The sequence below is a fragment of the Rhinolophus ferrumequinum genome, chromosome X, assembly GCF_004115265.2.
Source record: "Rhinolophus ferrumequinum isolate MPI-CBG mRhiFer1 chromosome X, mRhiFer1_v1.p, whole genome shotgun sequence".
Taxonomy (NCBI): Eukaryota; Metazoa; Chordata; class Mammalia; order Chiroptera; family Rhinolophidae; genus Rhinolophus; species Rhinolophus ferrumequinum.
Genome location: NC_046284.1, coordinates 82,746,210 through 82,768,461, shown reverse-complemented (window position 1 = coordinate 82,768,461; position 22,252 = coordinate 82,746,210). Strand labels below are relative to the sequence as shown.

Here is a 22,252-nt window from a genome sequence, read left to right as displayed (position 1 = left end):
CACACCCCGAGTCCACTCGGTTTCCAGCGGGTCGGGGGAATTGAGACCTCCGAGTTCTACTGGGCCCGGCCGCTGTATACCACACCCGCACTGTTGTCTCACACACACACACACAGTGGAGTTTTCCCAAACGCCCTCCCCAGTGGTACCTCCCGGAATACAGAGGGGCCCCTCCAGACGGGTGTGGTTTGTGCCAGGAAGCAACTGTTCCCTCGCGCGCGCGCCCCTTGGCGGTGGGAACCTGAACTGGCTCATCCATACAGATGCACATGGACCATTCTAGGCTGGTCCCCAAAGGGTGGGAAGGCAAAGTCAGGATGAAAACCCCAGTTCGCTGCACTCTTGCATTCTTGGAAACGTCTTTGTGACCTGAAATGTACCTCCCTGCAGTGGCCACTATGATACCAGGGAGCCTTACAAGCTTTACTCTGTTTTGAGCACTGTGCTGGCTTCTGTCTCCTGGGTAACACAGAGTAGATCTAGCGGGGGCAACCCCGCCTCAGTCCCCAAGGGCAGGAGGGCTAGACCTCCCGACTGGGGTCAGAAGGCCTGGTGTGGGGCAGGCTGCAGCCCGTGACTGTCAGGAATAGGTGATAGGGACAGCGAGTCATTTGGTTTTGTTAGGGACGGGGCCATCTCCCAGGGGCCAATGGACAGGTTAGGTTAGATACGGACCAGGTGGTTCGTCACAATCCTGTCACGTTTGGACATGTTACCTAGCAGACTCCTGGGCCTGTCTAACTATGCCTCTTGTCACAACTTTGCACTTGTTTATTTATTCCCTGATTCATTTGGTAAAGAAAGAAGAGTTTAAGGGTTAATAAAGAAAGGAAATTACTTTCCTGAGCAAAAAGAGTTGCATCCCTGGAAACACACAACCACTTAGCAACCCACACTACTCTCTGGAGACATACAGAAACACAGTGTTTATAAAGGCAAAAACCACAAAGTGTAATTCTCTCATGCAAATGAAGGACTGCTGGCTAATTTAGCAGGGGTTGGTTAGTTCCAATAAGCAAAGGAGGAACTCAGAACTCCAAGAAGGAGGTAAAGTTTATATGTGTCCACACAGCAGTTGTTGTTCCCGGATATTGATGAGCGATCCTGGGACTGAGTTGACTCCCAGGTTGGCAACTTCAGAGCAGCTCTGAGACTGAGGCACCGGGTGTTCATCGGCCCCACTTCCCCAAAAGCCTCCGACTCTAGTTTATGCGTCTCTCTTCGTAATGTTTATTCCAACTCTTTTTTCCCCATGATCACAGTTTGTCTCTCCAAATTATGTGTCAGGTAGTGTAATGGGAGATAGGAATGCAGTCGTACGAAAAGAGAATAAAAAAAACATCTTACCTTTAGGGAGCTTACATTGTAGTGGGATCATGTAGCAGAGAAATCTCTGTAATTTGTCAGCTGTTGGTAATGGCTGTGATTAAAATTGAATGCAAATACAGAAGTGAAAGCGGTGAATATTGCCAGAGAGTGTGGTCCGGGGAAAATTTCCCAGGTACGTGACATTTGAACTGAAAGGAAAAGAGATGGATATCTGGGAGAAAAGCATCCCAGATATCAGTAAGAATAGTGGAAAGGCGTGGGAGTGGAACTCAGGCTACAGTGTATGAGGAACCGTGTGGCTGGCACAGCATGACCTACGAAGAGACAGGACATGAGTTCAGGGAGGTAATGGGCGACACATCACATAGTGTTTTCTGGGCTGTTGAGGGGGTGGGGTGGAAGTTGACTTCCTCTCAGCGACCCAAGGGAGGGCCCTTAGCACAGAAGACCCAGGCTTGTGTCAGAGGTAAGAGGCCCAGGTTAGCCAATGTAAGGGGAGGAGCTCCCGGTTTGCCCCAAGGAAGAACCCTTACCCAGCCTCTCGGCAGCTGACCATGGCTAAACTGGGCAATCCTGTGCACTCAGGGGGACTCTTGTAACTTGTCCCCACTGAGATACACACAAAAGAATGATATACTTAGGAGAGAAGGAGAAAGCGCCCTCTTGGTGTAGGTGAGATCCCGCTCAGGACAGTGCACAAGAGGGACCAGGAAGACGGCGCCACTGAACTCCACAGCACACCTACTACCTAAGGCCACTCTACTAAGAGCAGAGGACATAGCAGCCCTATGTAATACATAGAAAGAAACACATGGAGGCATCTAAAATTGGGAGACAAAGAAACATGTTCCACATAAAAAAAAAAAAGAATGAAGTTCCATAAAAAGTACTAAATGAAATGGAGATAAGCAATCTATCAGATGGTGATTTCCAAACACTGGTTATAAGGATGTTCAATGATCTCAGGGAAAACTTCAACAGAGAGACAGGAAGCATAAAAATGGACATGAAAACCATGAAAAGAATCGAGTGAGAAATAAAGGATACGATGACGGAAGTGAAGAATATGTTATAGGCAATCATCAGTACAATAGATGAAGCTGAGGATCCAACCAGCGATGTGGAAGATGTACAGCGATGTAGGTAGTAGAAAACACCCAAACAGAGCAGCAAAAAGAAAAGGAATCCAAAATTGAGGAGAGTTTAAGGGGCCTTTGGGACAATATCCAGCGTACCAACATTTGTGTTATAGGGGTACCAGAAGGCGAACAGAGAGACCAGGATTTGAAAACCTATTTGAAGAAATAATGACAGAAAACTTCCCTAATCTGGTGAAGAAGATAGATAGACAAGTCCCAAACAAAGAAAGCACAGAGAGTCCCAAACAAGATGAATCTAAAGAGGCCAGAAACAAGACACGTCATCATTAAAGTGACAAACGTTAAACGCAAACAGAGAATCCTAAAAGCAGCAAGAGAAAAGCAGTTAGTTACCTACAACGGAGCTTCCATTAGACTGGCAGCTGATTTCTCAACAGAAACTTTGTAGGCAAGAAGGGATTGGCAGGAAATAGTCCATGGGATGAAAAGCAAGGACCTACAACCAAGATTACTCTGCCCAGCAAAGTTATCATTTAGAATTGAAGGGTAGATAAGGAGCTTCCCAGATATGAAAAAGCTGAAGGAGTTCATCACCACCAAACCAGTATTATGAGGAATCTTAGAGGGACTTCTTGAAGTTGGGAGGGGGGTTCAGGATGGGGGAAAGGGGGAGGGATTAAGAAGTCCAAATTGATTACTTCACAGTAGTCATGGGGATGTAGGGTATAGCATAAGGCATACAGTGAGTAATACTGTAATAACTAGTTATGGTGCCAGATAGGTACTAGATCTATCAGGGTGTAGGTGGGAAACGGATCGGGGGTGAAAAAGGTGACGGTGTTGAGAACTATGAATCGGTAGTTAATACATATGGGGAATATAATCAACAATGTTGTAAATCATGGAAGGTGCCAGATGGGCACCGGACTTTTCAGTGGAATCACATCATAGACTGTGTACATGCCTGACCAATGCGTAATACACCGGAAGCTGAGGTAAAAAATATTAACTGTAAGTTGTAACTAACTATGTAGGCATATATAGTCACAGGATGTGGAGTACAACATAGGGAAATAGTCGGTGGCATTATAACAGCTACATAAGATGTCAGAGGGGTAGTAGCTTGGGGCAGAGGAGTTATCACTTTGTGACGGGTGTAAATGTCTAACTGTTATGTTGCTTCGCATGCCTGAAACTAGTAAAAAAAAACTTTAACAAAAACAAAAGAGGATCTATGATACTCTCAGGAGAAGGAGGAGGAGGAAGGGCCTTCTCAGTGAACACGAGTTCACACCCAGGCCGGTGTGTGAGAGGGACACAGAAACTGGGACAGAGTAGTCAGAGAGAAAGAGAGAGCTTTCGAGAGACAGAAACAGATTACTTCTGTCAGGACACTGTCTCGCTGAATTAGTCCCCACCTGTGGGCCCAGAGCCCTACTACTGGATGACGTGCCTGTCTTTCCGGGGAAAGGACGCCCCTCCTCAGGGACAGTGTCTAGGGAATGACTCAGCTGCCCGTGGCCTGTGCCTCAGTCACACTGTCTTGACAATCATCAGCACCCACTGCCCATGAGGACAAGGACATGGTGTAGTTGTGGGGAGCATCGTGCTGTAAACTGGGTCCCCACACCTCCTCAAGCCCTGGACCGCCCTCCTGCTGATCTCCGTGCCAACGCGATGATGTACGGGGTGGAGGGACCTGTACATTAGCAGTGCACCTTGTGGAAGCGCATGACTCTGAGGTATTTCCCCTCCTGCGTGGTGTGTCTCCTCTCTACCTTCCACCACCACCTCCACAGGGAATGTGAGGATTCTATCCCCTATACCGAGTACCAAGCCCGCTGGGCGAGCAAGAGACAGAGGGTCAGACTTCTGACAGTGGGTCAGTCCCGGGGTCCTCGTGAACCTGAGCAAACCTCCTCCGTTCCCCTTCCTTGGCTCCCCCACCTGGCCTGGGCTGTGCTGAGCCTTCCCTGCCTCCTCCAAGGAGCCCCGGTTACCTCCACTTCCTCCCTCCTCAGGAGCTGAGGCCTTCCATCCACACTGGGCCCAGGCGCCTGCTCTGCAGAGGGTGATCTGCTCTTAAGTATTCGGGCCAATTTCCTGAGTTAATATGTGGCCATAGGTGTGTCTCAGGCCCTGAGCAAAGGTGGGGGTGCTGTCAGCAGTTACTGCTCTCATCAGTATGGTCACCATGGGCTCCTCGAGCTGCACATGACCGAGGACTGACCTCCCTGAGGAGGGGCACCCTGACATTTCATCTCTGTGGCACCAGAGCAGGGATGGGGAAACCCCAGCACAGGTGAAATCACACAACTAGCGAGAGCACTGAGTAAGCGAGGTCCTTCCTGCTTTGCTCTCACAGACATCCCGGGATGCAGATCCATGAACAGCTTAGAGACCAACCCTCTGGACCAAGAAAGACTCCTCCGCAGAGTTCGGAGACTTCACACTCTGGGACAGAGACCCACCAACGGTTCAGGGACCTTCACCCGAGACCCAGTCACACGTGAGGACGCAGACACCAGCAGCTCAGGGAATCGCTACCCGAGCTCACACCTCCCCTTCTCTCAGAGGCCTCACTCGCCTCCCCGGAGAGCCTACAGGCTGCACCCTGGGACACAGAGCCACAAATCTTCAGCTCAGGGCTGCCGTGTGGCCAGTGACACTGAGTTCCTGTGTAGCCGAGCCCCTTGTGTTATTAATGCCCCTTGTATTTTTGGCAGTGAGAATGAAATAATTTAATTCTTATTTAGCGTATAGATATTGGCTTTCACTAAATGTTTGAACTGCTCCAGGTGTCACACAGCTTATAATCAAAGATGAGGAAAGTATGTTTGTGTACTAGATTAACGGAAGAATGGTTTCATAAATTATAGAAATGTCGAAGTATTCTGCTGTAACCTGAAACTAATGCAAAATAATAACGAATGTTAACTGAATTTGAAAAAAACTTCCCACTGACGTAGCCACCCATCTATGATATTTTGTTATGGCAGCCCCAGCTGAGTGATAATACAAATCGGTACATCTGTAGACACTGATATTGAAAGAGATGCAAACTATATAATAAAATAAAAACAAAAGGTAAGGAACAGTATGCATAACATAATAGTACAGATGCAAAAAGAAATGATGATAAATTGTTGGTTGAAAAAAATAAAAAAGAACGAATGTTACTCATGTTCTGCAGGACTACATGTAAAGCAAGTTCCTGGAGAAATGTTTGAAAAGATTCGCAAAAGCTCTACCAGGTAAATCACACCACAATGATCGCCTAACCAAGGCGGTGCTCATTGTCTGGTTTCTGCTTTTTGCTTGAAAGATAACCTCACTGACACACAATGATGAGACAGTCCGCAGAATCCTGATTCTTCCACCCCGCAACCCGTGTTGTCATAATGTCATTTTGTGTTGCTGATGTACTGTTTGTTTGCAATCAGGAGGACACAACTTCTGGGTCTGGAGCAGAAATGATGAGTTTGCTTTGATGTAAGAAGGAATCTCTCCAAGGTAGCGGTGCCCAGCTGCTGAGGCCCACGAGTCTGATATGAAAAAGTGTCATCTGTGACTGAAGACACACAGACTTCTCCCTCAGTTCCCCGGAGCAGCCCGTCCTTTACTCCCTAGCTGCATAAACACTTCCTCCGTTTGCATTTTGGGAGAAGGATTTGAGAAGTCTCGCTGTCCGGTCCTTTCGTTTGGCCCAATCGAATAACCCTTTGTCTATCGCCAAGCACTGGTGTCTCCCTGTTTTGGCTTTACCTACGCAACTGGCTCACGAACGAAGATTTGGGGAGATGATTGTGTATCATCTGTTCCATCCATCTTGTAGGGGAGAGGCCAGGGCAATTGGAGACCCTGCTGTCTGCAGTCACCATCGTGTCCTTATGAGGGAAGGAGGTTCACTCCAGGGACGGAAAGGGCCTCGGGGACTGAGGGATTCTGAGAATGACCCCTCGTGTCTGAGTCCTGGAATAACTGTATTATGACCAATCCTGCTCGCCTCTGGTCAAGGTGAGTTAGGCACCCTTCCCTACAGGGGTTAGTGTGAACCCCACATCCACAGGAGGTGGCCCATAAACACTGCATTCGCTGCTGAGCCCGGCCAACCAGCCACGGTGCCTGTGGGTGACAAGCTCTGACACGGGGTATTGGGGTCCATCCCTTTCCCCAGGACGAGCCACAGCTGCCATCAGCAGGTGGACTGTCCCGAGTGGACCTGGATTTCTAGACTTCCTTGTCCCCACAACCAATCTGCTCTTCCCTCGTCCGCTCCTAATTAATCAAATCTATAGACAATGAGTATGGCCGAAATGGGACGAGAGGGGTCCCCGGCGATGCCTGAGATACATGTTACCCCAGGCTGGAATTGGGAGCTAGAGCGCCTGAACAGTGTCTTCTCAAATTTTATCAAATTGTGGGGTGATCAAATATAAATTTTGTGGACATTCTGGCTTACCTTCCTCTGAGGATGAAATGATGACATAAATGTATGGAACCTAGCTCAGGGAAGTGGCCAGCACATAGCACACACCCCCAAATGGGAGTTATTATTATTCATGGCATTAGTATAGAACTCAATACAGGGATGTATTGTCATAACTGGACGCAGCTGAAGGATCAGGCAGGCCATTCCCCACCATGTCACACAGATAGAAATTATCCAGGCAACTTAACAGAGACAGGATGTCTCACTTAGTGTGTGTGGGAGATTAACCTCATCACAGAAACAGGAGCAGGTCGCTTTCAGAGCCACAGCCTCACTAGAGGTATCTTGCGGGGAAGACGGCACCTCACCAAGGCTGAAGTGATGGGGACCTGGAGCTGCCCTGTCACTCACCTAGAAGTGGGGTCCAGTACTAAAAAGAGAGAAGGAAGCCAGAAACAGCTGAACAAGGGAAAGCTGCTGCTACGTTCCTCCCAGCCTTGCACAGAGTTCCCGTCCAGAGACTAAAAGAGTTTGTACAGAGGAGTTCACTTGAGGAATCTAGTGTAACCCTTGTACCAAAGTGCAGGACCTAAAAGCACATGCTAATGTCACTCCGGAGGTCATACATGAGCACCCTAAACATATGACACTAAGGTGTAGATCAATTATCTCAATAAATGCACCAGTGTTTGATGAAAAGTCAACATTTATTGGAGATAGATATTGTTAGCAAACCAGGACTGGAGTGGAACTTCCTCTACTTCACAGTAGTTTGCTGAAATGTTGAAATCCTGCATTTCCTATGAAAGAGAAGAGAAAGATGGCCCACTATTACCGCTTCTATTCATACTCTACTGGCTGGCTCTGTCCAATGTGGTAAAATGAGAAAAGGGAAAAAAAGACAACATGTTTCAAACAGCACAAAACTCTGCTCGTACTCACAAATGATATGACTGTGCATGTTGAAAATCCAAAAGGATCTAGGCAAAACCTTTCAGAATTAATAAGCAGATTAACAAGGTTGCTGGAGAAATACCAATGTGCAGATATATCTGTATATACAACTTCAATCAGGATATAAAATTTCAAAAACAAGGCAATTCTCAATACTATCAAACACTTAGACATACATTTAACAAAAGATTGGTAATGCCCATCGGGGAAAGCAAAAAACCTTTACTGAGACAATTTTCACAGTCAGATATCCCACGTGGTAGTTTTCGTGTTTTCAGCTCATCTTCCTTAATCCTGTGCTTGCCCTTCCCCTGCACGATAAACATGAAGGTGGGAACGCAACTTAGCAGAGTGTCATTGAGATTACACTGTAGGTGTACAAAGGACACTGCAGCTCTGGTTTTGTAAAAAAGACTTCCAAGCATGTCGTTTACCACTACTTTTTAGCACAGTCTTTCTATTGGTACAAGGAAATGAAATGAATGTTTCTGTACAGAACACATGACACAGAATGAAAATGTTAAATGGAAGTTTTAAACAGAAAGCAAAAATTGAGTACCCTTTTACTAAAAATCCAAGCATCACCCCATAAATCCTAACAGATGAAAGAAATTTACAGGAATGTATCAATTAATTGCTTTTACCTGAAATAATTTTCTGAGCATAACATACTTAAAACGGTAATGTCACATTGGTTACTGATTAAGTGAAGTAAAAGGAAAGTCCAGAACTACATTTGTGTTTTCTCTCTGTTGCAGGAATGGAAAAACGTTTCTTTGAGCCATTTTAGCCATCGTGTGATTGTTTAAGTGGGGTATTAATGTGTCCCCATTTTCACCTGTAGTCCAAGCATAATAATAAATAATGTCTTTTCCACACCTGAAAGTGTTTCAATTTATATAATAAATTATATGGTCACACTAGTTTTAAGTCATTACCATCATTTCTGACACCAAAATGTAAAGAATATCTATGCCAAGGATGTATGTCATGGCAAGAAGAAGGAAGAAGGAAGAAGGAAGAAGGAAGAAGGAAGCAGAAGAAGGAAGCAGAAGAAGGAAGGGAGGAGGAGGAGGAGGAGGAGGAGGAGGAGGAGGAGGAGGAGAAGAAGAAGAAGAAGAAGAAGAAGAAGAAGAAGAAGAAGAAGAAGAAGAAGAAGAAGAAGAAGAAGAAGAAGAAGAAGAAGAAGAAGAAGAAAAGAATGAAGAGAGGGAGCGATAAGGAAAGAGAATGAGAGAAAGAGGAAGATATCTAGAAGGTAAATTTTCTTCCAAAAGAAGTGCTCTCTCAATTTTTATTCAGAAAAAAATAATAAACATGATTGTATATATTTAAAGTATGAAACATGGTGATTTGATGTATCTATACATTGTGGAATGATTACCAAGATAAACGGAAGTAATTAACACATCCAACACCTCACATAGTTATATATCTTTTGTGATGAGAATGCTTACACATCTATTCTCATCAATTTTCAAGCATACGCTACCATGTTCTTAACTAAAGTAAGATCTTTTAGGGACAATTCTAATGAATTTCCAAAGCACTCCCATGATATCTGTGATGTTCAGATATTCAAGTATTACTGGGATATATTAAATAATATATAGTTTCCTAGAATATCAACCATTCCATTCATATTTTGAAAATACTACTTTAGAGGTCAAGAATGTACTCACTTTCAATTATATAAAACAATATCTGTTAGTGTCTCAATCATATTTTCTAACCTGTGTACTTGGATTTCTTCCACATTCTTCAAGATCATGTAACTCATGGACAGTCTTCACAAAAGTTTTTCAGTGTCCATAGGTCCGATGGTTAATTTCTTCACAAATGCTTCTTAGAAGAACCATCTTTTTTATTTACTAGTGAAATTATGTTTCCTTTCCTAAGGATTTACACTTTTATTACGTATCTCGTATCCTGTCCCTTTGGTTTACCCTGTTGTGGTTTTTTACCTGAACTTGGATATTGGATGCTCAAGCAATTTGGCAGCTATCTTATAACACGTACATTAATAGGCTATGTTATGCCTATGAATACATTTTCGCTATGTCTAACGGGCTCCTGGAAGTAGTCTGAAAACTCTTAATGTAAATAGTCTAATGAAACGCTTCAGCAAATGTACAGTAAAAAGGTTTAGAAGACTAATGCAAGGCAAGTTCTTCCCAAAATACAAAATGCTGCCTTGAAATTCAAAAGCTCAAGAATTCATGGTCAGCGATTTGGTAAACGTATAAATAGGATTCTTGTTGCATAACATACCTGCTTCCGGCATGCGAATGGTTTCTAGTTTAGATACAAGCTCCTGCGTGTCATCAGGACCATCTCTGCCCTCCTGGTCAACATTTGGCTGAGCTAGTTCCTGGAGATCATCTTCCGGATCAGGCCCTTAAAAGATGTTATAAATGTGAGCGGCCAGCATACCTAAGATGATTACGCAGCAATTACTAAGTTTATAGTCTTTTGAAATTCAAATCTTATCAATGGACATTTCGACGCAGAAACGTATATGATGCCCCAGCTGAAATGGTTAGAGGTGATTATACCCTAGTCTCCACATTCGTATTAGCGGGACTCACGAAGAAAGACAGTGATGAAGGAGACCACGCTTAGCGGACGTATCTTATCCACAGTTCCCTGGTCACCGGTAACTGCATGAACACTCTGTACTTGATCAGACACAGAAAATAGAATCTAGACTATTTCTGGCAATTTCATGACTCAGTCATTTGAGGCTTTGTGGGGAAAAAGATTTAAAATTTATATTTGTTTTCAAAGAGTCAGAAGTCAGAATTTGACAGAATCTGACCACATGGATACAGGTCTCCATACAGAAGCGGAAACATAAAGTGGACTTATTTCATTATCTTAGTTGTAGTGAAATCTTAAAATTTGGTACAAGGTGATATGTCATCAATCGTAAATAAGTCATGAAAAACAGAATGTCTTTGTGTTCTATGTATTACATACACGAGAACTAGAGAACACAATAGAACAGCACTGAAAATGGTTTTTATTAATATAGATCTGATTTGAATTCACTATTTATATAAAAGTAAGGAACCGTGTAGAAGTTAAGGGGTGCTCCCAGAATCTCACACATTACATTAAAGCTGGTACTTCAGAACCTCAGCTTGTTTCACACCAAACGACAATTATGTCAAATGCATGATGTATTTGATAAAGGTAAAAAGTATAGAAGCTTCTGAAAATTTTTAGCGGTGGGTCAAAGTACAAATGATGAAAAGTAACAAAAGGCTTTCATATTTTATAATTCAATTAGCTTTCACACACCGTTTCTGTATCTGATAGAACGTAAGTCAGGCAGACAGCCAGCTGGCCTATTACTCGGGAAAAATATTTAGATCTGAGCTTTATTAAAGTTACAGTATGTTACCTCTACATTGTTAAAGATGTGCTTGTGGAAAACAGATACCATGTAAATTGTATTCTCCTAGGAACAAACCTTCTTCTGGCATATAAATGGACTCTAGTTTTGGTAAAATGTCCTCCACGACATCAGGACCTTCACTGCCTTCATCCCCACTGTTCAGCTGAGCCAGGTCCGGGACATCAATTTCCAGATCAGTTCCTAATAGAAAAGGTTGTCAATTGCGAAGGGAAGCATACTAAGTTGATTACTCAGAAATTATTAAGGTGATAGTCTTTGAATTTGAAATGCAAACAATTGCTTTTAGAAGGCAGAAACATATGTATGACACCTTTGATATGGATAGAGGTGATAATATCATAGTTTGCATACTTTTATTACCAACAATGACTATCATAGCCTAACGAAGGTGACAGTGAGCTTGCTTAGCGGAGCTATCTTACTGACATCCGCCAGGACATCCATCGGTGCCTGCATTCTCTCTACATCGCCAGACAGATAAACTAGGAACTAGAAAATTCTTGCCACTTTATAATTCAGGCATCTGAGGCCCTATTGCGGTAAAAATTTTAAATGCAATTGCTGTCTAAAAGCCAGAAGAATTCACAATTTGAGAGAATCCAAAAACAAGTATTCAGTTCTCCCAAAAGGGAAAACAACAACAAAAAACTTCAAGTCGAGTATTTACTCATCATCTTAGTTGCAATGAAATCTTGAAATCTGACTCAAGATGATACATTGTTACCAATCAGTAATGAAAAACAGAGTATCTTTCTATTTTTGTAGTGAATACAAGTGAACTAGAGAACACAGAAGCCAGCACTGAAAATGATATTTATATATCTGATTGGGATTGATGATTTATGCAAGAGTAAAGAACCGTTCAGTAGTTAAGGGGTTCTCTCAGAATCACACAAGTATATTAAAGCTGGTGCTAACACCTAATTCACTACTTCAGCGTATTGCATACAAACTGATAATTATTTCAAATCCATTATGTATTAGACAAAGGAAGAAATTATAGAGTCTTGTAAAATATATTAGCTGTTGGTTAAAGTACAAATACACAAAAGTAAGAAAAGGTTTTCAGATTTTATTATTCGATACAGCTTTGATTCAAACCGTTTCTGTAACTGACAGACTATAAGTCTGGCAGGGTGGCCTTTGGGGCCTGAAATACCATTCAAAAATCTTCCTAGGTGAGCTCTACTAATGCTAGAGTATGTTATCTCTATATTTGCAACGGTGTGCTTGTGGCAAATGGAAACCCCCAAAATTGTATTCCTATGAGTAACGTACCTGCTTCTGGCAGATAAATGGACTCTAGTTTTGGTAAAATGTCCTCCAAGGCGACAGGACCATCACTGCCCTCATCCCCAGTGGTCAGCTGAGCCAGGTCCTGGAGATCAGTTTCCGGGTCAGGCCCTTATAAGAAAACGTTTTCACAGATTTCCGGTGAGGATGGTCTTTAGGTAAATACTGTGCTTGCGTCCTCTCCTGACCACATCAAAATAACAACTAAGCTGTAGAACAGCCATCATTGAGAATCCCCTGAATCTAGATAAACCAAAGTCCAACAACTAAGGACATAGAGAAGAAGCCACCTCGAGACAGGCTTCGTCTTCAGCTTCTATCCTCCAGGGGTAGAACCAGAGAAAGCCCTGGGGAATTAATCCAGAGCTCCAATGCAGCTCTCCAGTCCACATCGGTCACCTGTCCCAATCAAGTGATGCCCACATGACATGCAATAATCTCATAGAGTCAAAAACAATCTTGGGGCCTTCACTGTCCTTTGAGACATGAAAACGCACATTCCTACGTTTGAGAGGAACATTCTCAGCAGAGGAAATTTTACGAAGGGCATTTGTGAGCAGTTAACCTGACAGCCCAGGCTCGTTGCTTTACTGATGACGTGACATTCCCTGGAGTTTAAAGGTTCCTGAGGTGACAGTTTTTACTCCTAGGGACGTTCCTACTTTCCTGGTATTCATATATTATGTAACATTTGTATTTATTGTTTTCCACTATGATAATGTAGGGAAAATTTGCAAGTGTATTATAAACAACAAGTAGAAATCGTGATGTGCCATTTTTTACATAAAGATATTTTATTCATGTTTACATGTTACCTTTAATTAATAATTACTCTATGTGCCACACTAAAAATATCATAATGTGACTGTGAAAATGGCAGTGGTGTTCTCTTTCGTTAATTATGAATATTTTCATTGCTTAATGGAATATGAGAACTGAGTAATTCAACACATGTAAGAAGTCACAAAGGGACAAAGAATGCACGTATCAGACCCTGTTAGAGGCAAGTCATACCATTCCCTTTCTCTTTCTCTTTGCAATTCACACTGTGGGACAAAGATGTAACGGAATTTAGGACACTCTGTACAGCATTCTTTATGATAACAAGACTGAGATTTTCCCCATGATCCTTTTGGTTAATGCTATCTCTCTGCATTCATTTCTTTTAGGAATGTAATGATTCCTTCTACCAATCACTGTTAAATCTGCGGATTGTAGAAACCAGCACACCACAGATACATAATCGTGATATTTAAAAAAACATTGCCAGTTTCAACAGTAAGCATGCTTAATTGGTTACTCAGGAATTATTAAGGCTGTAGTCTTTGAGCCTGAAATGTTATCAATTGATTGCTGGGTTCACGAACTTACACTATGACACGTTTGTTATGCTTAGAGGTGATAATATCATCGTGCGCACATTGTCATTCCCGACAGTAACTCACTTAGACTGACAGTGCTGACAGTGAGCGTGCTTAGCACAGGGATCTTCCTCCCAATGGCCCGGACACCTTGACTGCCTGCATTCTCTCTTCCTGATCACACATAGAATCTAGCAACTAGAAAATTCGTGCCGTTTTTCAATTTGGGCATTTGGGGCCCTATTGGGGAAAGGATTTAAAGTGCAGTTATGTTCAAAGAGCCAGAAGAATTCAAAGTTTGTCAGAATCGAAGAGCAAGTATACAGGTCTGCATACCGAAAAATAAAAAAGAAAGGAAAAAAATTAAAGATCAGGCGTACTGTTTACTCATTATCTTAGTTGCAATGAAATCCTGAAATGTCACTCAAGATGTTATACTATTAGAAATAAGTCATGAAAAACAGAGTATCTCTGTATTCTATGTGTTACATACAAGAGAACTAGAGAACACAAACACCAACATTGAGAATGATTTTTATACATCTGCATTTGAATTTACTATTTATGTAAGAGGAGCTATCGGTTTAGAAGTTAAGGGGTTCTCCCAGAATCCCACACATTATATTCAAGCTGATACTAGAGACTAGTTCTTTATCTCAGCATGTGTTACACAAACTGATAACTATTTCAAATGCTTATGTATTTGTTAAAAGAAGGAAGTAAACAAGAATCAGAAAATCATTTCCTGTTTGTTAAAGTACATGTACTAAAAACTAAGAACAGTTTCTCATATTTTGTAGTTCAATATATCTTTGACCCAACCCGTTTCTGTAACTGATAGAGTGGGAGTCAGGCAGTCAGGCATTTGGGGTCTGAACTACCATTCAAAAATCTTTTTATGCGAGCTCTAGTAATGTCGTCTCTGTATTGTGAAAGTCGGAAACCAAACACCTTGCATTCTAATTGGGTAACATCACTGCTTCCAGCACATCAATCCGCTGGAGATTGGGAAAAGTCTTGCCTTTGACAATCAGGACCCTCTGTGTCCTCACCCTCAGTCTTTGGCTGACCTTTTTCTGGAGAACAGCTTCCATTTGAGCAGTAAACAGCCTTAAGTTGACTACTCAGAAATTATTAAGCTTATAGTCCTTGAACTTCAAATCATAATAATTCGTTTTTGCGAGACAGAAAGCAGCAATATGCCACATTTGGCATAGTTACAGGTGATCATATCACGTGGTCCACACATGTGTTAGGGAAAATAAGTCAATAACTGACAGTGGGGACTGAGCATGCTCAGCACAGGTATCTCACTCACTCCCACCTGGAGTATCAGTGATTGCCTGCATTCTCTCTACCGATCGGACACAGAAACCAGAAATGAGACTTCCTCTTGCCATTTCATGACACCGTCATGTGAGGCTTCATTGGGCAAAACATTTAATATGCAATTGTTTTTAATAGCCCGAGGACCACACTTTCACAGAGTCTCTGCGGGTCTCCATACAGAAAAAGGAACTTCAAGGAAAGTGTTTACTGATTATCTTACTAACTATGAAGTCTCAACTCAGATCTGAATATGTGACTCAAGATGATAGTTTCTCGTACCGTGTTTCCCTGAAAATGAGACCTAGCCGAAGAATCAGCTCTAATGTGTCTTTTGGAGCAAAAATTAATATAAGACCTGGTCTCATTTTTCTATAATATAAGACCAGGTCTTGTATAATATAACATGATATAATATAATAAAATATAATAGAATACAACATAACGTAACATAATATAATACAATGTAATACCGGGTCTCATATTACTCTCTGATCCAAAAGACACATTTCTGCTGATTGTTCGGCTAGGGCTTATTTTCAGGGGAACACGGTATAAGTCACGAAAAAGAAGCAACTTGGTATTCTCTGTATGCTATGCAAGAGTACCAGAGAAGGCAAAAATCACCATTGGTAATGATTTTAATGTATATGACTTGATTTCACCATTTATAAAAGAGCAAAGGTGTTTTTGAAGTTATGAGATTCTCCCAGAGAAACACACATTATTTTATAACTGGTACTAGAACCTACTTCAGTGCCTCAGCATATTTCATACAACCTGATATTGATGACAAATGCATTCACGTGTTTCTAAAAAGCAGGAATTATAAAAGAATCTGAAAATTATCTGCTGTTAGTTATAAGAAATATACTCAAAGGTAACAATGTGCTTTTGTATTTTATAATTTAATATAGCTTTTGACATCATTTGTTTCTATCTCCAATAGTGTAAGTCAGGCAGTCAGGCCCTTGCGGCAGAAGTCTATTACAAGTTATCTTTATATGTGACTCTATTAACGTTACAGCATGGCACCTCTATAGCATCGGAGATGGGATTGTGAAGAAAACACATAAATTTCATTCTTCATGGATCACATACCTGCTGCTGGCATTTGAAAGGGCTGTAAATTTGGTAAACTCTCCCCTTTCACTTTGCCCTCACGCCCAGTCTTAGCGAGAGCCAGTTCCTGGAGATCAGCTTCTGGGTCAGGATCTTAAGGAAAAAAAAAAGTTATCCTTTTGACCATTATCCATGGCATATAAATAAGTAAATTAAAATCTTCATCCCTTCAGCTGATAGCAATAAAAGCCTGTATTTTCTGGGAGAAAAAGTGTGATGGAAAGGTGCACTGCGTATCTCTGTTTTCCTGTACAATGAAACCTTATTTTAACTCACAGTCTGAAGATAAAGCACAGACATCTCCATTTCCTGTATATTGCCATCGTGTAGTAAGAATAGAGAGCGTCAGCTCTGTCCAGGAAGTCTGAGGGCTACACCATGGACGGTCTTATGATTACAATGAAATGTAATTTACCGCAGGTGCAACTGAGTGCATTTGGGGGCCTATAACAACTCTTATGGTAGTGACATCAATCCCTTACTGCAATAAGCCAAAACTTACTATGTGAAAAAAACTAGTTATGTTTAGGTGCAGGGCCCCATATGGAACTTTCCATAATGACTCCCATTCAGAAGAAAGGAGCGAAAATAAAAACAAATTATTAGTGATAAACAACAAAATATGTGTCTTACACTGAGATTAAGGAAAGTAGATTGGAAAGAAATGAATGGACTGCAGTGTCAGTCATACTCCGTAAACCTCTTAACAGAGAATTGGTACAGTAATCCGTGGCCTGAGTCATGTAAATAAGTTACAAGTGTTAGATGAAAATACTATGGAGCTACAAGAGATAATTCGTTTCATAATAATTTTAGGGAATTTTTGCATTTCCTAATGTTAAAAGTATTTAAACTCCTTTTTACATCAGTTTAAAAAAGTCACACTCTATGATTACCTATGTGCCAGGATTCTGAATTGTCCAGCTTTTAGCAAACTGACCATAACAAACACATGGATCAGGGCATACAGCGGCCATCATTCCCTGAACTCATTTCTGGAGTCTCTATGCTGCTCTATTGAACTGCATCTGTTTTCATGCCGTAGCAATGAGCTACGTTACCGTACAGACACATCTGAGAGTGTAGCATTTGATACAAAACCATTTACTACTTCGTACACCAACAGAGATGGTAGAACACACAAACCTTGGAATGAGGTATGAATTCTGTGTCAGTGAGTCAAGTGCTCACGTAGCCTCAGTTTTCTCATCTTAAAAGGAAGCTACCTTCCTGATGCAAATAGGTTTTACTTCATGTGTTACAGGATATGCTGACGTGACACTCTGCACACGCTCATAAAAGTTGCTTACACTTGTGATGCAATGACTGAGAAGCCATTCAACCAAGTTCTAAGAAGAACAAATTAAACGAGTGGACGAATGTACATTTTTGTAGTGAAAACTACACAGTTTCCTCTGATTTAGACGGGCTGTCTTTTCAAGCACACAAAACAAATCTTGCAGAAAATGACAAAAGTCACTATAGTGAAGGAGTGCAAGAAGCTGGAAACTATACTCTGTTCACATTTTCAGCCCATTTTCACGGAATGTTTGAGTTGCCTTTCAATGGTTTCTATCCATAGTTCCGGTATGTCACAATACGCCAGGCACACCCACACCCCTGCCCCCCACAGGCATTCATCCTCCCTTTCCCTTCACCTTGAAACTCAGGTGCTCCTTCATCTTCATTGTCTTGACCAGGTGTCATCTCCTGACTCTGAGTCGGTGGTTCCACTTGTGGAGGTTGTTCATCACTGGGTAGCTGGCCCTTGGGTGGTGTGCATGTGGGCAAAGGAAAGGATTTATGTTAACACATGGCAACGATACAAACATACAGAATAATCACAGATAACAATAAATACATTTAAAAGCATGATTCTATATTCTCATTCTTGGTGAACTGACTCTTCCCAAACTGTGGCCACTCCCAGAGGAGCTGCTCACAAGGACCTGAGAAGCGATTGCACTCTCCGCTGGGACGGATGGGCACAGTCCGTGGGGAACGAGCATGAGAAAGAAGGCACCGGCTGCCTTTCCACTGGCAATGCCAGCGTGGAATTCTCCTGGATCGATGTTGCCTTCCTCTTAACGCCACGGAAACATTTTTCACTGCATCTAGAGTCGTTCAAGAGAACTCTCAGGAAATACATGTCTGGGAAGAGAAAACATGGAACATTAAAGCACTCACAACCACACGTCCAACGGGCTCCGGAGACTCTTCATCTTGTAGTAGTACTTCCCATAGGGATCTGGATCTCACATGCTTACTCATACTTCACCCTGAAAGAAGAATAAGGTGACTTGAAAAGTTTACTTAGGAGGTTAGCTGAACCACTTCCATGGCTATGTTCTAGTTTAATTTGCTTTTAAATTTCAAAACCCTTTCAAAATACGTCTCAGGGTCAGTGTAGGTGCACATGCTTTCCGGTCACACCAAACAGAAAGGCAGGTAAATCCGTCTATTTCATGGACAAGCTGGCAGTATAACCGCCGTCAGCACATGACAAAACGCCAGGTTTGGTTCCAGAACCGGATTCCCCATCGTGAAGACCTTGAAGAAAATATTGCTCGACCCTTGATCCTCCAGCGACCAATGCTTTTGGCCCACTCCCACTCACAAGGCCCACTTTCCCGCTTCAATAAAGGTTTGCTGGAACACACAGAAAGGCTCAAGTCTTTCCACGCTGCCTGTGCGGTTTTCTGACTACGAGGCCCAGGGGACGGACGGGCGGCCACACAGCCCAACGGCCCGCTTCTCCCGGGGCACTCCGCTCGGTACAGGACACACCTCGGGGACCCAGTGGCAGTCCTACAGCGATCCCACTTCCAGGCCCTGCCTCACAGCCCGCCCAGCCCCCAGCCCAGGGCCCCACGGAGGACTCCGGATTCTGTGCTCCCGGGGCCGCTCCAGGGGCCGCCAGCCCGCAGACACTGAAATAACGCCCCTAGGCTGCCCGTTTTCAGCTGACCCCTCCCCTCCACGGCCCACCACCCACTATCCCCCCTTGGCCCGCTCCCACCGTGACGACAGGGGCCATGGCGGCCACGACCCGTGCCAGGGGAGAGACGACGACCTCGAGGACCGTCCTCCTCGGAGCCACAGAAAGCAGCCCCGTCTCCGCTGAGGCCCGCGGCTGTTCCCCCACTCACCCGTCCTTCGTCACCTGGGAGGACGGATCTGCGGACCTACCCGTTCAGGCTCCAGCGGCCAGAGAGAATCCAGAAGGAATGAACACGACCACCTCCGTCCCAGTTCTGCTCACACAACGCGGACACCACTGCGCTTGTGCAGCAACTGCCGCCTGCTGCGAGGCGCATGCGCACCCAGGAGCATGTGCACCACTGAGCATGCGCACTGACTTGGGGTCCCGCTTTGCAGGTTGAGGTTTTCCCCGCCTGGGCCTCAGAGCCTCGAAAGCCCGGGGCCTACCGTAGTCGAAGAAAGGAGACTGATCTGTCTTTTTCCTTCCCCCTGCTATCTTTCTAATGCTTCCAGAATCGTGGTGGACACACTGCCCCACGTTACCCCTCGTGGAGAATGCATGTCGAAAATATGGCCATGACAGAAATGGATACTAAGGATTTTAATACACTTTTTTACACATACTGGGATTCATCAGTTCCTTCTGTGCATCTGGATTATGTGTCATGCAAACAAGGCATTTACACACTTCCATACATTAATTAGCTTTAACCGTCTTTTCTTTACTTTTCTGCTCACCTTATTGCACACTTAAATCCTTGGACTGGTAACTGGTTTCCTGCGATTATACCTGTGGTCATTCAGTCAGTGTGTGGTTCACAAATAGCCTTTGATAATGGTCCTAGGATCCAGTCTCAGTCCAGTGTCACATGGTGGACAGCAGTGGTGATGCTGCTTCTGCTGTCCTTCCTACAAACCAGCCAAACTACTTGATAATCGAGATGACGTTATTACCTAACAGTCAGGTACAGCAAGAACTGGGTAGAACCTTCCCCAAGTCTAGAAGGGGTAGGGCAAAAGACATACATATATTTTTTAATTTACTTATTTGTTTTAATTAAAGTTGATTAGGGTGACAATTGTTAGCAAAGTTACATATTTTCAGGTGTCCAATTCTGCAATACATCATCTCTATATCACATTGCGTGTTACGACCCAGAGTCAGTTCTCTTTCCATCATCATATATTTGTTCCCCTTTATCCTCTTCTACCATCAACCCTCCCCCTTTACCCTCTGGTAACCACTAAACTAATGCCTGTGATTATGAGTTTTTGTTTCTTTATTTGTTTCTCTTGTTCTTTCGTTGTTTTGAGTTTTATATAGCACATATCAGTGAAATCCTATGGTTCTCTACTTTTTCTGTCTGATTAATTTTTCTCAGCATTATAACCTACACATCCATCCATGTTCTCGCAAATGGAATTATTTCATCTTTTCCTACGGCAGAAGAGTATTCCATTGTGTATATATATCACAACTTCCTTATCCATTCATCTATCGAAGGACATTTTGTTTGTTTCCATGTCTTGGCCACGATAAATAAAGCTGCAATGAACAGTGCAGCACCTATGTGTTTATGGATAAATGTAATGGTGCTGGGAGAATTGGAAAGCAACGTGTAAAAGAATGAAACTGGACTATCTGTTACCATGTACCAAACCTAAGTCAAAATGGATCAAACACAAGACCTGAAATAATAAACTGCATAGAAAAAAATGTAGGTACTGAACTTATAGACCTACAGTTCAAAGAACATTTCATGTATTTGACTCCAAAGGGAAAGGAAGTAAAAGCGAAAATAAATGAATGGGACTATATCAACCTAAAAAGCATCTGTACAGCAAAAGAAACCATCAACAAAAGAAAGAGGCAACCAATCGAATGGGAGAAGATTTTTGCAAACAACGCCAGCGATGAGGGAACTCATACAACTCAACAACTATAAAACAAACAATCCAACATATCCATAAGGGGCTAATATCCAAAATGTAGAAGGAATTTATACAACAACACAAAAACACACAATCCAATTAAAAAATGGGAAGAGGCCCTGAAGACATGTTTGCAAAGAGGACATGCAAATGGCCAATAGACATATGAAAATATGCTCACATCACTAATCATCAGAAATGCAAATAAAAAGTACGATGAGATATCACCTCACCCCAGTTAGACTGGTTATCATCAACAAGACAAATAGTAACAAGTGTTGGAGAGGCTGTGGAGAAAAAGGAACCTCATACAGTCTTCATGGCAATGCAGTTTGGTGCAGCCACTATGGAAGTCAGTGTGGAGGTTCCTCAAAAAATTAAGAATAGAATTACCATGGGACCCAGCAATCCCTTTCCTGGGTATTTATGTAAAAGAGATATTGATTTAGATTTTGAAATATGGAGTAAATCAGGTCGTACAGTGTGGAGGAAGGGTGTGATTAGGTTTGGGTAAGAGCAGTGATGTCATGGTTTCCGGACACTGCAAGGCAAAGTTTCCAAGACAAATTGTTCAAAAGATGTAGGGGTTGAAAAATGTCATTTGGTACTTTTTGATGAAGAGTTGATGTCTCTTTTAGGGAGTTGCTCTAATGAAGAATAAAGTTGTTTTCAACTTTTATCTCTTTAGGCGAGATATTGCTCGATTTGAAAAGTTATGTCGATGAAGCTAGTGTGAATAAAAACCCTTGTCAATTTAGACAGAATCTCTGTGCACGTTTCTTCTCCACTGTTTTACATAGCTGATCAGTTTTGTCTGGGATGTAGCACACGTAAGGGCAAGTCAGGAGGGACAGAAATTAGAAAGTAGCTTTTTATACTGTATATATGAAACTTTCTTTTACATAATCTTTTTAATGGTAATACTCAAAAACATCCAGAACTGAGACATATTACATGAAAAAAGAGGAAGAATCGGGAAAAATAGAATAACACCACACTA

At 42.6% G+C, this 22,252-nt stretch overlaps 1 protein-coding gene across 5 annotated transcripts in view; it reads right to left on the bottom strand.

Annotated features, from left to right (window-relative positions):
- Positions 1–7,532: 7,532 nt before the first annotated feature.
- Positions 7,533–22,252, bottom strand: part of LOC117027350 (P antigen family member 1) — a 29,601-nt gene continuing 14,881 nt past the window's right edge. For 4 of the 5 annotated variants that reach the window (XM_033115008.1, XM_033115032.1, XM_033115020.1 and 1 more), the window contains exons 2-8: positions 18,526–18,617; positions 17,997–18,105; positions 16,318–16,431; positions 12,515–12,640; positions 11,291–11,416; positions 10,087–10,212; positions 7,533–7,661 (exon numbers count right to left, since the gene is read on the bottom strand). In XM_033115008.1, the coding sequence (XP_032970899.1) occupies positions 7,624–7,661; positions 10,087–10,212; positions 11,291–11,416; positions 12,515–12,640; positions 16,318–16,431; positions 17,997–18,105; positions 18,526–18,609 (723 nt within the window). In that variant the 5' untranslated portion in view covers positions 18,610–18,617 and the 3' untranslated portion in view covers positions 7,533–7,623. Of the gene's footprint in view, positions 8,127–10,086; positions 10,213–11,290; positions 11,417–12,514; positions 12,641–16,317; positions 16,432–17,996; positions 18,106–18,525; positions 18,695–22,252 lie in introns of those variants that run through there. The other variant, XM_033115040.1, reaches the window with a different exon arrangement.